Source organism: Erythrolamprus reginae, chromosome 2 (genome assembly GCF_031021105.1).
Source record: "Erythrolamprus reginae isolate rEryReg1 chromosome 2, rEryReg1.hap1, whole genome shotgun sequence".
Lineage (NCBI taxonomy): Eukaryota > Metazoa > Chordata > Lepidosauria > Squamata > Dipsadidae > Erythrolamprus > Erythrolamprus reginae.
The window spans coordinates 139127113-139144432 of NC_091951.1; the positions used below are offsets into that span (position 1 = coordinate 139127113).

The window sequence follows — 17320 nt, forward strand, 5'->3', positions numbered from 1 at the left end:
AGGGGTTCTTTGGAAGGAAGTCCTTCAAAATTCCTTAAGGACATCTTTCAAATTTAGCATCTTGCTTTTCAACATGAGATACATTCTCGGCACATTCAACCAAAAGAAACAGTTAAGGATTTCAGCAGAGATTATTCCTGGCACCCTACAAGCCCTCGTTTTTCTCTACCATTTCCTCCTTTCCAGAGCATGCAGCCAAATCTGAGTCAACGGAATGCAATCCGAGATCCCTCACTGCTCTCAAAAGTTGCATCTTCTACCATCGTGCACCATCTGGGCAGCCAAGATTTCAGCACATTATTCTTTCACCATCCATGCATTGGGGCCTGGCTAAGAGAGTCACAATTCTATAACCCAGCACTGAGCCCTAGCTCTCAATGGCTAGAGCAAAAGCCAAAGAGACACAAGCTAGTCTACAGCTATGCTACAATGAGGCACAAGTTTGGGATTCAATCATATATGCCTGGGAGGAAAGTACAACGTAGAATACTGTGACAGAAGAAGGTATCCCCTATCACTGGACTCTTTATATTTGCAGCATTTTGGAAACCTCCTTCCTCTATACCCGTGTTTCCCAACCTTGGCAACTTGAAGATATTTGGACTTCAGCTCCCAGAATTCTCCAGCCAGCAAATGCTGGCTGGGGAATTCTGGGAGTTGAAGTCCAAATATCTTCAAGTTGCCAAAGTTGGGAAACACTGCTCTATACCTTCCTCTCTATTAAGCTAAACCCAGCCAAAGAGTTTGGATATGAGAGAATCCAGACTTCACTCAGTTCAAAGAAAAGGCTAAACTTTCACACTCAACCAACCCACAAATTCATTTTGACCACCACCGTTAGCTTCTCCAAAGAACCCAGAAAGATAGCTCCTGAAAGCTCTGCCTCAGATTATCAAGAAACAAACAGGACAGCAATTAGGTTTCCTGCCCTTGAAAGAACCATTGGGAAGAAGAAAGGGCAAAGGTTACTCATCCAGGCAGAGATTTTTCAGTCAAGTGCTGACTCCCACTGCTTTGACCACTTAATCCTCATGTCATGTTCTTAGCATGACTAAACTAAGTGCCAGGAGCCCCGGCTTCTCACCCTCATCCCATCCATCCATCCATCCATCCATCCATCCATCCTTTCCCCACGAATAAGCAGCACTGTTTGTGTAAACTATATACAACAATGAAACAAGCCTCAATTCACCTTTCTTCTCCATCTGTCAAATGAAGTGACTGTTTTCTCTCCTATGGCAGAACTAATCCTGAAGAGGCTATCTCTATTTTCCAAAGAAACATAAGATCAAGATTCTATTTTGCATTTCTTGTATTGGGAATTAATAAAGAAAACGGTAGATAAGAATTTGGTCTTATTGATGAAAAATCAGATTCTTGGGTTCATTTGGGGAGGACGGTGGAAGTTCTTGCAGCTATGAAGCCGATTTTAACAAAAGCCTCAGAAGTTAGAAGAGAGGACACATGAAAACAGTGTTTCTCAACTTGGCAAGCTTAAGAAGGGTGGACTTTAATTCCCAGAAATTCTAAGAGTTGAGGTCCATCTTAAACTTGCCAAGGTTGTGAAACACAGCATTAGACAGTCAGGCAACCTTCAATTTCGATTAGCTCTCTTGCTTTTCCCCACAGCTAGTAGTAGTAGTAGGAGGAGGAGGAGGAGGAGAAAAGAAGAAGAAGAAGAAGAAGAAGAAGAAGAAGAAGAAGAAGAAGAAGAAGAAGTAGAAATTTTTTTTATTTGTACAAATAAATAAAATTTATTTCTTCTTCTTCTTCTTCTTCTTCTTCTTCTTCTTCTTCTTCTTCTTCTTCTTCTTCTTCTTTTGTTTGTTTATTCATTTATTCATTATTAGATTTGTATGCCGCCCCTCTCCGTAGACTGGGGGCGGCTCACAGCAATAATGAAACAATGTACAACAAATCTAATATTTAAAAGTAACTAAAAATCCCTTATTTAAAAAGCAAGACATACACACAAACATACCATGCATAAACTATATAGGCCTGGGGGAGATGTCTCAATTCCCCCATGCCTGAAAGCAGAGGTGGGTTTTAAGGAGTTTACGAAAGGCAAGGATGGGGGCAATCCTAATCTCCGGGGAGAGCTGGTTCCAGAGGGTGGGGGCCGCCACAGAGAAGGCTCTTATGTAATTACTAATTATGTAATTAGTGCAGCCTGCAAGTTTAGAGTGCTTTATTTTGTTTTATGTTTTTTTAAAACACAAAACAAGGGTGTATTCATTCAGATTGCCTCTTGCGAAGGACTTATTCTCCAATTTGTAATTAATGCCTGATCTCTTGGTTTCATTTCATCATTTGCACCATATTAATTCATAGCATAATACTATTATTGTAGGCAGATTGTATGAGATGTGTCATGTAAAAACAAATAAAGCAAAGTTATCATTTAAACTTTCTCAAGATGTATGTATGAGGAACAAATGCTTCTGTATCCTGACTGCAGCTATTATGTTGGTCCCTCGTGTAATCAGGGCCTAGGCCTAGGCTTCTTAGTTTATTTCTCAAGTAGAAATGACTGTTATAGCTCCCTTAATCGAAAATGGGGCTGTCAAACTTGCGGTATCACAGCAGTGTCACTTGATATATCAGGACTTTCCCCCCTTTGCTAAACCAGGTGTGGGCGTGGCCAGCGCGAGACGGATCCAACCTGTGGGCTGCGAGTTTGACAGCCCTGATTTAAAATTTCAGTCAGTTCTAATGTGTAATCGGGAAACATCTGGTAGAATCAAGAAAAAAGGAATGCTTTGAATCCCAGTCTTGCTATGCCTAAAAGGAAGAGCAGGGAACGTTGGCCCAGAAGACTGATTTATATTAATTAACAGGCTCTAATCTGCTATGATGGCCATTCTACAGAGGAGAACAAGCCTATAATTCTCAATTTAAAACATTGCCTCATAAAGCACTGTCTCATGCATTACCTCAATTAAAAATGAAGCAACAAAGACAAAGTCATACAAAACTGCTTAGCTGTTAATGACTGGATATCAAATTGAGGTTTTCATTGGAAACAAAGACATTCTAGAACAGTGACGGCAAAACTTTTCGGCACCAAGTGCCCAAACCAGAACTCATGTGCCGGAGCACCGAAACCCAAAGACCATCTGGCCAGCAGGCACATGCCTGTTTTGGGCCATTTTGGGGGGCGTTTTAGGGGATTTGAGGGGATTTCCAGACCTTTTCCAGGCTATTTTCCACCCGTTTTTCATGCAGGCCATAAACCAGAAGAGCAGTTGGCAACAGCACAGTTCTAGAATATATTTATAATTTTAAAAAGCAAATGAATGCAAAAGCTTTTTTTAAAAAAGACTATTTTAATGAGGCTATTTAAACCTGTAGTTCCCAACCTTTTTTTGGCCATGCCTCACCTCTCTAAAATCCTGACAACCCCCCCCCCCCCCTGACATATAATTCTTACTATCCTACTCACACGGAGGAAGCCTAAAAGGCCAATAAATAGGTTTAAATATGATTTTAATTGCCCCCCCTCAAAAATCAAATCACCCCCCTGTGGGGCATGGGAACCAGAGATTTAAACTGACCTCTTTTTACCGACATTGGTATCTTGTCAATGCTCAAACCTTTAAATAACATCTACTCACTAGTGTGGCTAACTATATGCATTATTCCATAGCGATCCCATTATCAGAACTACTCAATTCTACAGAGCTCTTATTTACACTGTACATGTTTGGTGATGTCAACTTTTTACTATATTAGTGCAATATAAACTGCTATAGCCAATACCAATTTTTCATCTTCTCAAAGTAATGTGCAGCTCTCCTTGTTCACTGCCAAATCCTTATTCAAAATGTGGGTTTGGCGGTCCCATTTGAACTGTATATTTCTGGTGGAATACAACCTAACTATCTTCAATCCATGCAGTTAATGCAAGAAAATATTAAAATTAAGATTTAGTTCTTACCTATAAACCACCAGACTTGGGAACTGATGAAGGTGCCACTGTGTTAAAACACGTAAATTCCTTTTGCATAAGCATCAAGTTGCTTAGGTGGGACTATCTCATAGTTATAGAGCACAGCGGTTACCCACTAATAACATTATAATGCCTGAAGAAAACTTAAGATGTAGCTTTAAAATTACAAGGGACTAAGGACACAGTAGAGAATCAAGAAAGGATTCGCTGTGTTTCCATCAGAACTTTCCTCAAGATTTATTCTTGATGGCAACATCTTGGTTGGGAGAACCTGAGTAGATCTCCCAACCATGTTGTCTTAAAGACAGCCCACACCCACACCCACTTGGATTTTTCTTCCCTCCCCCAGAAATTTCCACAGGGTATGTCCACTGTGTCTCTCAGTGGAGAGATGTGTCCTGCATTACAGAATTTACCACAAAGCAAGCAATGAATATTCAAGAGACCTGTGCGATGTTAAAACACAAAGCCATCCCTCCAATTGTATGGCAGACAGCATCAGAGAAATGTGTCTAATCACAAACACATTGTTCAAAGTGGAGGAGCAAATGAAGTAACAAATAAGATGAGATTCCCCACTACCAAGCTCATATCAAATTAAAACCAGCAGTGTAATTTCAATAAATAGGTAGACAGGCCGATTAAGGTTTTTAGGTCACTGCAGCACTTAAGACATAACACTGAATAAGTTCATCGTTGAGCTTTGAAAGATGGCCTGCCCTTGATACGTTATAGATTATGCAATTTTTGCCTTGTTGTCAGCCTTACTTTACTATCCCCACTATCTACTTCAGAATTAACTCTTTCCAGATGGTAATAGAGTTGGCTCTCTGCAACCAAAACAATTTGTTTGAAACACATGAAGACTGTAAAGGTTGCTACATAAAATGAGGTTAAATGTCACTTCCGACAGACACTAATCTGCTGCTGGAACCCCAAAAGATTTCTACTGACACCAAAATTCTGGTCATACCACAGCTGTTCCCTTTAAGGAAGAGGAGTCATCATCTGGATGGAGTAACTGACTAGGTCTGAGCACATCATTCTCAACAAATCTCTATTATCTTGTCTGGTTTTCTTTTCAAAGAATGCTGTAGGAACTCATGGAATTCTTCTATGAGAAGATCCAAAGTCTCCAGATAAGCTCATTTAAAGGGTATCTTGCTTATCACTATTGATCCTCTTGGCAACTTTGCAGCATAAGTGAATACTGAATTCACAGTTCAATGCGGTTATTTTTGTTCTATTTGCTGGGCTAAGAGAAAATGAATGACCCAGAATCACCCAGTGAGTTTCCACCATACTGAAAGTGCACCTGAGTCAGTCAGGTCTCCCAGATTTGGGTCAACACTTTAGCCACTGCATTACACTAGTTCTGTCCAATTGTTTAAAATAAAGTAACATAACGAGGGCTGTTTATAAATCTAAGGAAGGGCTGGATAAATATGTTTTCAGCTTCTAGTGGAAGTCCTCCATAGAAGGGGCCATTTAATTTCTATTGGTCATTTATTCCAATTACTATGGTTGGTCATGAACACTCCACGGCTGAGATAATGCCACTAGACTAAAGTTTTAGAACACTGAAAAATTCTCAGGACAGAGGTAGACAAGGTGGTTTGGAAACAATACATTAATACAGTAAGCATATTGTATGCTACTTAGCACAGCTTCTTTCTCAAATATACCTAGTTGTTACGGCAGTGTTTCCCAACCTTGGCAACTTGAAAATATTTGGACTTCAACTCCCAGAATTCCCCAGCCAGCGAATGCTGGCTGGGGAATTCTGGGAGTTGAAGTCCAGATATCTTCAAGTTGCCAAGGTTGGGAAACACTGTGTTACGGAACATCTTCCAAAAGACAACTTTCCAACCCTGAATGAGTCTTCCAAAATTCCCCATTTTTTTTTAATGCTCAAATGACACAGGATGTGCACACCGCCCACATCTCTTATTTACCATGTAGGGTGTGGTTAAGTGATTTCAACTCCTTTTAGGCTGCCACTTTTAAACAGGGCTGTGCGTATATTTGTCAAGATTCTGTGCCAGAGTACACACCATTCTGAGCCAACAAAAATTGTCTCAAAATATGATTGTAAAGGGAGCAAATCTGCATATGCTAATTATATTGTGCAACTTATTCTTAGTCGTGGTGTGTAGAATAATTGGCACTGCAGAATACACCACACCACAATTCCTCACCATTTAAAGTTTTTTTCATTGGTTTTTCAAATGTCACCAGCCTTTACCCCTTTCTTACCTATTTTTATAGCTATAAAGGCTAAAACACTGCTTTAGAAAACAAGATCAAAACTGATTAAATACTTTAAAAATATTTAGATAGATTTTGCATCAAATACAAACTGTTATGCTAGAGCCTCAACTAGAAGAAATCTGGAAAAAAATGCATAAACTCTAAGCACAGAATCAAAAAAAGAAAAAAAACAGCAATTATTTTAAAGTACTGTATTCTTAGTCTCACTTTTCAATTAAAAGGCTCCAAACTGATAAATGAAAGCAAGACAGCCTCCTCTCCCACATTTATAATCTCTTGACACAAAAGGAAAATGGAATAAGGATGTAGAAAACAAGCAAAATAAAACAAACTACTGATTCTTAATACATAAAATTCTTACAGTAATAACTATAGCGCCGCTGGACATTCCTGGTCTTATCATAAATAGCTGGAATGGAATTATACCCAACATGGCAAAAAATAGAGATAACTTACAAGGGACAAGTAAAATTCTGACCAAAAAAGGGATACTGTATTTTGAGTGAAACATCTCAACAGAGATTGGGTCCAAATGTCAAAGACACAAAGTGCCCTCCTTCGTAGCTCCCTTCTCAAAAAAGGCTCAGGCTGCCAATGTTTCCCACTGTCTTAAGGTTGATTAACATTTGCACTCATTTTCATTAAGGCTACTATAACTTTGGAAAATGTGGGAAATTACTAGATGGCGGCCGAGATACAGTAAATTTTAACTCTTTGCTTCCCTCTAGTTGTTATCCAGATATTACAGTCCCTGTATTGGCGGCTCGGTTTTCATCATGCGTTTACAAACCATGAATTGGGGCATGAGATCCACAATAAGGTAGGACCCGAATATAAGACAACTAAGAGGCTGATTGAACACATAAATGCATTTTAAATCCCGAGATGGCAAAAGAAAAAGAGGATACCAATTGAAAGTCAGTCCTAGAAACGACTTGAGTGCAGCAAAGGCATCCCAAATTCTGTCTTAGGGCATCCCAAATTCTCTCCAGCTGCCTTTGCAATGCCTTTGTTAACCAGCTTGCCATGTGGGCAGAATAAAGAGGCTGAGAGTTGAATGGCCAGCTGGTTGGCTCACTGTTGCCTCTGGAGAGGCTGCAGCAGGAAAGCAGCTGCTGTATCTCAACAACTCTTTGCTCTAAGTACAGACAGCTTCAGTTCATAGGATCCAGAAATGGGGAGGGAATGCTTCTGCCTTGCACCCAGCAAAAAAAAAAAGTCCAACCTCAGCATATGGAAGGAAACCACAATTTCCCCTTCCAGAAGTACAGAGGTACCTCTACTTAAGAACTTAATTCATTCCGTGATCAGGTTCTTAAGTAGAAAAGTTTGTAAGTAGAATTGATTTCCCATAGGAATCAATGTAAAAGCAAATAATGTGTGCAAACCCTTTAGGAAAGAAATAAAATCTCAGAATTTGGGTGGGAGGAGGAGGACAGTCACTGCCCAGAGAGAAGGAAGCGTTTCTTTTCTCTGGGCGCTGGCAGAGGTTTATTCCCTCTCCAAGCGCCCAGAGAAAGGAAAATGCTTTGTTCGCTCTGGACTGCCAAAGCCTCCTTAAGCGCCACCTCTGGCAGCCCAGAAAAGGCTCCTATGGCAGCCCAGAAAAGCCCGAGATGGCCGTGATTAAAGAGGGAATAGCAGGAAACTGGTCGGGCCTTCGTGCCGCTCTCAAATTTCCTGGGAAATGTTTCCAGGCTCGGGTTCTTAAGTAGAAAATGGTTCTTAAGAAGAGGCAAAAAAATCTTGAACACCTGGTTCTTATATAGAAAAGTTCTTAAGTAGAGGCGTTCTTAAGTAGAGGTACCACTGTATACTGAAGACAAAGCATTCTGAAAGAAAGATAATGGAAGCCAATTAATTACAATCAAATGGTAACTGCATCAAACTGAATTCAGCCATCAGGGAGGATCAATGAAAGTACTCTAACAGTGTTTCCCAACCTTGGCAGCTTGAAGATATTTGGACTTCAACTCCCAGAATTCCTCAGCCAGCATTTGCTGGCTGGGGAATTCTGGGAGTTGAAGTCCAGATAACTTCAAGTTGCCAAGGTTGGGAAACACTGCTCTAACAAAACCAAGAGGTTAAAATGCCCACTTGGCATCTCTACTTCAAGACTGGAAAAACAAGGGAAATTTCCAATCCCCAGAGAGAATTCTGCAATAGCGAAGCTCTGATGACTCCTACAGCAAAATGTCCTTTCTAATTTCACATAAGATATATAAAAAGAAATAGGAATATGGATGAGTGTAGGGAAAACAATTGCAAGAAGCATACTGAATTTAGAAACTCAAATTTTACAGAAAGAAATTACTGTGCAGCTTGGTTTTTAAACAAGCAAGGCCTGGCTTCAATCTCTGAAAATGAATCCTCCTTTTAACGACACAACTGACTTGAAAGGTCGTAAATGTCCAGTCCTAGACCAAATACTTTATAACAACAGATTCCACCTGTTCTGTAAGAGTAGGACATTTTACCTTACAAAAGCTCTCTACATGGGGCTACCTCTGAAAAGTGTTCGGAAACTTCAGATCGTGCAAAATGCAGCTGCGAGCGCAGTCATGGGCTTACCTAGGTATGCCCATGTTTCACCATCACTCCGCAGTCTGCATTGGCTGCCGATCAATTTCCGGTCACAATTCAAAGTGTTGGTTATGACCTTTAAAGCCCTTCATGGCATTGGACCAGAATATCTCCGAGACCGCCTCCTGCCACACGAATCCCAGCGACCGATTAGGTCCCACAGAGTGGGCCTTCTCCGGGTCCCATCAACTAAACAATGTCGGTTGGCGGGCCCCAGGGGAAGAGCCTTCTCTGTGGCGGCACCGGCTCTCTGGAATCAACTCCCGCCGGAGATTAGAACTGCCCCTACTCTTCCTGCCTTCCATAAACTCCTTAAAACCCACCTTTGCCGTCAGGCATGGGGGAATTGAAACATCTCCCCCTGGGCATGTTTAATTTATACATGGTATGCTTGTGTGTGTGTCTGTTAGTATATGGGTTTTTTTAAAATCTTTAAATATTTTAATTAATTGGATTATTTATGATTTGTTGCACTTGTTGTGAGCCGCCCCGAGTCTTCGGAGAGGGGCGGCATACAAATCCAAATAATAAATAAATAAATAAATAAAATCTCTTCTGCAGAGAATACGGATTTTTCTTTTCATCTGAAGGAATGCGGTGTATGTCAAAGTTGGGGGGAAAAAATCTGCATATGGTCATATGAAACGGCTTTCAAATAAGGATTTTATCAAGTAAAGCGCTAGATCACCACACTGTTATTAGCCCAACAAAGCAGAAAATAAGAAACAGTCTTGGGAAAGACAAAATGTCTACTTTGCAAGGAAATGGATTCTACATCTGTTGATGGCAACCCGAACCCAAACTACATCTGTTGATGGCAAAGGAAAATATTTTTTTTCTTTCTCAATCCAAGGAAGCTGTTCATGTTCTCAATCAATGACTGAATGTCAGCAAGAGACTGGATGAAAAAGAGGTAGCATTAAAAAGCACATCTGGGTACAAGGCAACCTTCAAAATTAATGAGCCTGTTTGTTATTTACTCAGTGCTCGACCCAGAGCACCTCAAATCTTTAATAACAATAATTAATTGAAAGGAAAACATAATTAAAAAAACCCAAACCCAAAAGAACAACATAAAAACACATAAGCACCATGGGAAAATAAGGCACCAGTGCCTAGTGGGCGGGGGAGCAGATCTTTAATGCAGGCAGGGTCAAGTCAAACGGAATCTCAGGGGAGATGCTGTTCCGAAGGGAAGGAACAGCAGCAGAGAAGGAGTTTACAAGAACCTTGAACTCTCAGATTCCCGGTTTGGGAGTATATCCAGATTTAGCCCTAAGCCTAGATGTCCATATTTAAATGGCGTCTTAGTTAAAGTCCAAGAACTGTAAGTGTCAGATCCATGTACAATACACATTCCTTTAAAAAAAACTTTTGAAACTTTGTCTAGTCTGGATAATTGTAGCCAAGAACAAAACTGACTTTCCTATGACATTTCTGATTTATGCCAAGGCCTACTAGGGACTTCTAGGGACTACATTCTTTGAAACAACACAGGAGGTTTTAGTGTTCAGGTTCTTTTAAAAAAAAAAACATTTCCGTCCGGTCAATTAGACAAACAGTTTGCCTAGAATTTGATAGAGGGCCTTTTCAGTGGTTGCCTCCAACAGCTGAATTCAATAGGGAGAAAAGCTAGCAAATGCCAATCTTCCTCTGCCAACAAGTAAATACTGTATACATTTCCCCCACATTTTTAATAATAATAATAATAATAATAATAATAATAATAATAATAATAATTTATTAGATTTGTACGCCGCCCCTCTCTGAAACATTTAAGCTAGCTTCCCGAGGAAGCAAATTTAATTTGGTGGGCTAATTTATTTCTCAAATATTGGTTTTTGGGTTTTTAACCAAAGTTTTCATAGTTTCAATATTGTCGCTAACCGCCTTGAGTACTGTTTTTAGAAGGCAGAAAATATAATTCATAAATAAATGCCGAGCTCTAGATTTCCTATGTATAACATGGCAGAAAAGCAGTCCCTTTCAGATTACCGCAAGACAGACTCCCAACCTTTTCATGACCTTTAGCTGGTTCAGCCCAGCCCACCACCCTAACAATGAAAACTTTCTTCCTGCCAATCCAAACGCAGAAACTTGGCCTTCCTATCACCTAGTTCTCAAGGGCCTCTCTCTATATGCTGCTCTGGTAGCTGCGGGATGAGAATCTCCCATCACTTCAGTGCGCGAATGCAAATTCTCCAGCGTTATTAAAAACATTCAAGGGTGGCTCTGAGCGAGCAGCAGCTTCAAGCCCTCCTCTGCTAGAGACCGCCAGGATTTCAACAGCACTGTTTTGGAATTGCTCAACCAAGAACAAAGCCCTGTCTATGTCCAGCCAAGCAGCAAGCTGGCGGGGAGAGGAGGAGGAGGGTTTCATATTCCCGGGGCATCCACAATCTCCTGGCCTCATGCATAGGACGAGCCACACATTCCCACGCACTGCAGAACCAGCTGGCTGGGAACATTGTAATAAGCAAGGTCGGCTTCCCCAAACCAGTCAGGCAGCTTCATGGGAGAGTGAAACCCATGCTGAATAATAGCCCTACGTTCTATTTACCTTTTGCAGCAATTATCTCATCCCTGGCATCTCGCTGCTGCACGATTCATGGGCCAAAGCAAGTTGATGCACGACACCCAATTAAATCATCTTATCTCCTGCTTGCATCTCAGTTTATTCCCAGAGCACAAATGGGGGGGGGAGAGTGTGTGTGTGAGTGAGCGCATGTATGGGGGGGGGGAGAGAAGGAATAGATTTCAGGGCACAGATTGAGCCATTGGACTCCCAAGAAGCCTGAGAACTGGCTGCCTCAATTGCTAAGCACTCCCTAGTTTGACCCCAAGATGGTACTTTACAGCCAAGAGATGCCAACGAAACCTGGTACCTTTGGGCCTGTAGCAATAGGCCAGGGGTAGGCAAAGTTGGCTCTTCTATGACTTGCGGGCTTCAACTCCCAGAATTCCTAAGCCAATCATGCTAGCTCAGGAATTCTGGGAGTTGAAGTCCACATGTCATAGAAGAGCCAACTTTGCCTACCCTTGCTCTAGGCTGAATTTGGACAATTTTTGCAGAATTCCTTGCAGCAGCCATAAAATTGTGTGACCAACAGAATGTGAAGGAGGGAGACCAGGGGTGACAGCTGCTACTACATCTGCTCAAGTCATCCCCAAGCCCATTTTCACTATCCTGTAAACACAACACAGTGCCATAACAAAAGCACCACTACCAGGATCATTTCATTTTAATCTCAAATATTTTTAAAAATGGAGGGAGGGAGGGAGAGGAAGGGGAGCCTTAAAATCCAAACTACAGTATTCCTTTCATTCATAATGGCTCCCCTTGCAAGAAAATGCAAATACTCCCAGTACTTAAGGTGCTAAGATCAGCACATTTGTCTATGCACACACCTCTTCTAAATTGTTCATTCATAAAGCAAAGTAATTAAGTTACACCACTTTTTCCAGCTTACAGAATATTACTGAAACACATGTTAACCAAATGGGTTAGGTTTACGCAATATGCCAAGTAATGAAAAATGAAACGTAATGCTAATCATTTGCAAATTCTTTAGCTGATCCGGTTAAATGTATCATGTGAACGCTGCCATTCAGACTAGTACATTTTTTCTCCCATCCAGACAAATGTATGGGGATCATATAATCTACACAGGCCTGCTAATATGCATCAATTGCACAATCCCATTTATTATTCCGAATACAATCTTCATTTAATGCTTCTAGTTAGTTATCTGTCTTCTAAATCCCATTCCCCCTTTGAACCGTTTTGCGAAGGCAAATGTACAGAACTATCCTCTGGCATGCGTACGAGACGGCTAAACCCCAGGGGGAGATTAGAGAAAACTGCAAATCTACCCCCCACCCCCTCGCACCCCTCCGGCGTGGTTGCGGAATAAGATTTCATTTGAAAAGAAAAGCTAGTTTAGCTACAGCGAGGACGGACTGGAGCCCAATCCTGACGTCCACGCTCCAGTTTTTCCAACTGCTCCAAGTGGAGAAGCTGGAGCTGGCTGCAAAGAAAAGTTTGCTTTAAGTAAATAAAAAGTGTAAGATTTGTTTCCCTTGCAGCTCAAATCAGTGCCGATGAAATAACGCCGCCCCCCTCCCGCACATACACACAACCGATCCGGCTTCAATAGCTGCCCCCTCCCTCTTCCACCCCCCAATCTGGAATTAAACAATGATCGTTTCTTTTGTGATCGGACTCCAGCAAAACTTTTTTCCCTCTCCTTCTCACGGGGAAGGCGGGGGAGGAGAGAGCGAGAGAATTAGCTGAGAACAAGGAAACCGACTCCAGGGACCCGCATCTCCCCGATCCTGGGAAAGAGCGCTCGAAACTTTTCCGAAGGGAGCGCAAGGCGACGCAGCCAAGTTCTTTTGAAAAGTTTTGAAAAGTTTTAAAAAGAGGAAACGGAGAGGCCATGATCTCATTTGCCCAGAAGAAAAAACAAAAACCGGAACGGGTTCGTCCCAAGTATTCTAAAAAGTGTGGATCGAAGGGGGGATTCCCGCACTCGATCCTAAACCAGCGCACACACCCGATGCTCCTTACCTGTCCCTAGCGCCAGGCGGGCCAAGCACATTACCCCCAGAAAGCCGTAAACCAGCCCTGCCCGCCGAGGGCCTGGGAACCGGGACGCCGAGCCCATTCCCCCCCAAGTCGGGTCTTCAACTCCTGTCCGGACGCCCTATATTAGATCCATGGAAGGGGGCTCCGCTCAGGCTAGAGAGCCAAGGCGCCGAGGCAGCGAAAGCTCAGCGCCGCCTCCTCGTTCCCCCGGACCCTGGGAAACTTCTCCCGAGTTAGAACTGGGCGGAGCGACCCTGCCGCCCGGGGGCGGGGTCCGCACCCAAAAGCCCGCCTGGCCTGCCTCGGCTTCAGGCTCCCACGCTCCCTTCTTTTCCCTGCACCCCACGCCTCTGATGGGGCGGGGAGGGGAACGGGGGGGGGAGAGAGAGAAAGAAGGCGCGGGGAAAGCAGTGTGCGTAAAGTCAAAAGACGAGCGTGGCGCTTTGCAGGGCACCGCTGGGGGCTGCTTCCCGCTCTTTGGAATGCGGGGGCGGGGGCGAAGGGGGGCTTCTGGGCCGACCCCCCTTTACACGGCCCCACAGGGGCATCTGGATTCCTGGGGGGGGCAACCCGCGAGCAGGAAGGCTCCTGGTTCAGTTCTTTCCACTTGGGGTTGCGGTCAGCAAGATTTGAGGGGGTTTGTGAAGGAGAGGGTCGCCTAGAAGGGGGCTGCTTGAGGCAAATGCGTACATTCACACACACACACACACACACACACAAAGTGGGGGAGAAGAGCCAAGGCCGGGAAATCGCTGAGTGGTTTGGGTGGCTTGTCCGCTCCGTCCATCAAATCGCCAGGCGTTTTCCCACACACACGACCCAACCCTTTTCCAAACGTGACCAAAAACAGTCGCTGTTTTCCCTCCGCGTCCAAATCCCCAAGGAGAGGAAAACTTTCCATCCCCCCCCCCCCCCGTTGAAAGATGGAGGGAACGGCCCACAGCAGCCTGTGACTCCTGCCAATAACGCAAACTCGGCACGCTTGCCGCTCAAACGGGGGGGGGGAGGCGGGGAGGAAGAGTAAGGGGTGGATGCACAAGGGAAGGAAGAAAGGAAAGAAAGAAAAAGAAAGGAAAGAAAGAAACCTTCCAGAACTTTCTCATTTCTAAGTCTTGGAAATGTGGTCAAGAGAATCGCCCCATTTGGGGTGCCAAGCAGGCTCCCTTCCCTCAGTTTTGGTGCCTTTTACCATTTGGGTCAACTGCCCACCACCAACCATACAATGGGTATGGGAGTGATGGGCCTATTAACAAGACACTGAAAAAATGGCACCCAGACTTCAGTCTCCAAGGATTACTAAGCAGCTCTCTGAGAGCTGCGCTATCCTGAACTGGCTTTCTTATAAAATGTGCCTAGGCTGCACACAGACAGTTAAGAAAGAACTGGGAATGCAATCCTGTAGAGCAGTGTTTCCCAACCTTGGCAACTTGAAGATATCTGGACTTCAATTTCCAGAATTCCCCAGCCAGCGATTGCTGGCTGGGGAATTCTGGGAGTTGAAGTCCAGATATTTCCAAGTTGCCAAGGTTGGGAAACACTGCTGTAGAGAATATGTTAACTAGATGTCCCAAAGAGGACTCCATAGTTAAGTACATCGATTGAGAAATGGGAAAGCAGCAGAATGGGAATACTAGAGGGGAGAAGTACGGCATATTTTTTCCAGATTTGTGGGTGAAGTGACTCGGTGGAATTGGCCCAAGAGAACAACCCTCTCAACCAAATATGGAAGCAGAGGAAGCATAATGATTCCAATCTCCGGGAGGAATACTGTAAAATATATTCCGCCCCATCCAATAATCTTTTTGTGCTGAATTTAATTAAGTTAGATGACTCTTGGCTTTTGAAAGGAAAGTTTGGCTCCGTGCTCCACCCTTAAGTTCCTGAATTGTTTCACTTGAATTATTTTAACTTCTTTGTCCAGGGTTTTCCAAATGTCGACACTGGAAATATATACTTGCCTGGCTTTGCAATAATATTGAAGGGCGGGGGGACTACTAAGAGCTCAGGATGCAATGGTGATAAAAAGGACATTAGTGGACCTCATTCCTTTGCTTTGAAGTGATGGATAAATTCAATTTCCAAAATGAGATTTCTAGCATAAATGTGGGGTATGCGAACATGGTGTCTATAGTTACCTGTATGAACTCAGATCCTAACTCAAAATACTTTCTAAAAGGTTATTTCATTTTTGTTTAAATGAAGAAGTAGTGGTATGCCTCTGACATATTTCTTTGTAGCCAGGCCTTTGAGCTTCACAAAGATCCCACTTAAGAATCCCGTGGCTGCCTTTGGGGGAAGAGGCAATTGTCTCATGCCAGGTGTTCTGCAGATGCTCACAAAACAAGTCTTCAATCTGAAAAAAAATACTTGTAAAATATTGGCTGTTGGGTTTATAGACTCCAAAATGTAATACAGTGATACCTCGTCTTACAAACCCCTCATCATAGAAACTTTTCGAGATACAAACCCGGGGTTTAAGATTTTTTTGCCTCTTCTTCCAAACTATTTTCACCTTACAAACCTAAGCCGCCGCCACTGGGATGCCCCGCCTCCAGACTTCTGTTGCCAGCGAAGCACCCATTTTTGCCCTGCTGGGATTCCCCTGAGGCTCCCCTCCATGGGAAACGCCACCTCCGGAAATTGCAGCATCGCAAAAACACGGAGGTCTGGAGGTGGGGTTTCGAGGACTTCCGTGTTTTTGCAATGCTGCAATTTCGCTGAGGTTCCCCTTACTGGGAAACCCCACCTCCGGACTTCCGTTGCCAGCGAAGCACCCGTTTTTGTGCTGCTGGGATTCCCCTACAGCATCACAAAAACACAGAAGTCCAGAGGTGGGGTTTCCCATGGAGGGGAGCCTCAGGGGAATCCCAGCAGTGCAAAAACGGGTGCTTCGGCTGGCAAAAGGGGCAAGTTTTGGGCTTGCACACATTAATCGGTTTTCCATTGATTCCTATGGGAAACATTGTTTCGTCTTACAAACTTTTCACCTTACAAACCTCGTCCCGGAACCAATTAAGTTCGTAAAACAAGATATCACTGTATTTACTAATACAATCTCTCAAGACCTGGTTGTACCATCAGGGCAGAAAGGGGGGTGTTTCCAGAAAACCAAACACTTTTTAGGTGCCCCCCCCCCAATGAGGCATGTGGATTCTCTTTCTGCTTGGGGTATGTATACATTTTTTTTATTTTATCTCCATTTTTTAATGCTGATTTTTCTATTTTTTAAATCTCTGTTTTTAGATATGTATCCTTTCTTATTTATTATTGCACACTACCCAGAGTCACTTCTCATGAGATGGGCAGCTATATAAATTTGATTAATAGATAATGCAATAAGCAACATATCCAAGTTGGTATCCTGGCATGGGAGAGCAAGGAAGATGTCAAAACATCTGGAGAGCATCTGGTTGGAGAATTCTTCAGGTGTTCAAAATGTGTATATGTTAATGGGCAATTTTATGAAAAGTTGGTATTCTATAGGATGCCTAGGAAATCTATAGAATGTGCCATTTTTAGGCAAAATGTGAAACGTCTGTGTCATTTTAATATGCTCTATATGGTTTCCCAGGGCATTGTATATAATACAGAATGATAAAAACTAGATGAAGTATGAAAAGAGAGTCCTAGAAAGGATTAGGGTTAAGGTTATTGTCTTTATTGAAAAAACTTATATGAAAACAAAAGAAGAAATGCAAAATAAAGTACATGACTTTCTTACTGAAAAATTACAAGAAACCAAGACCAGTATTGACCTACTTGTTGAAACAAGGAAGGCTAGAACGGCATTTTTAATGGGAGTATATTATAGTTTGCAGGTTTGTCTTTTGGCATTGCATAGAATACTAAGGAAATTGTGAAATGTTAATATTAAACACCTCTCAAAGGAGAGACCTTTTTTGGCATTCTATAAGGAACGCTGGGGC

At 42.7% G+C, this 17320-nt stretch overlaps 1 protein-coding gene across 3 annotated transcripts in view; it reads right to left on the reverse strand.

The window, feature by feature from the left end:
- The window catches only part of NOTCH3 (notch receptor 3), a 97959-nt gene extending 84341 nt beyond the window's left edge, over window positions 1–13618 (reverse strand). Inside the window, exon 1 of one of the 3 annotated variants that reach the window (XM_070739633.1) lies at window positions 13377–13618. In XM_070739633.1, coding sequence (XP_070595734.1) covers window positions 13377–13473 — 97 coding nt within the window. In that variant the 5' untranslated portion in view covers window positions 13474–13618. The remainder of the gene's footprint in view (window positions 1–13376) is intronic. The other 2 variants (XM_070739634.1, XM_070739635.1) reach the window with 2 other exon arrangements.
- Window positions 13619–17320: the final 3702 nt, after the last annotated feature.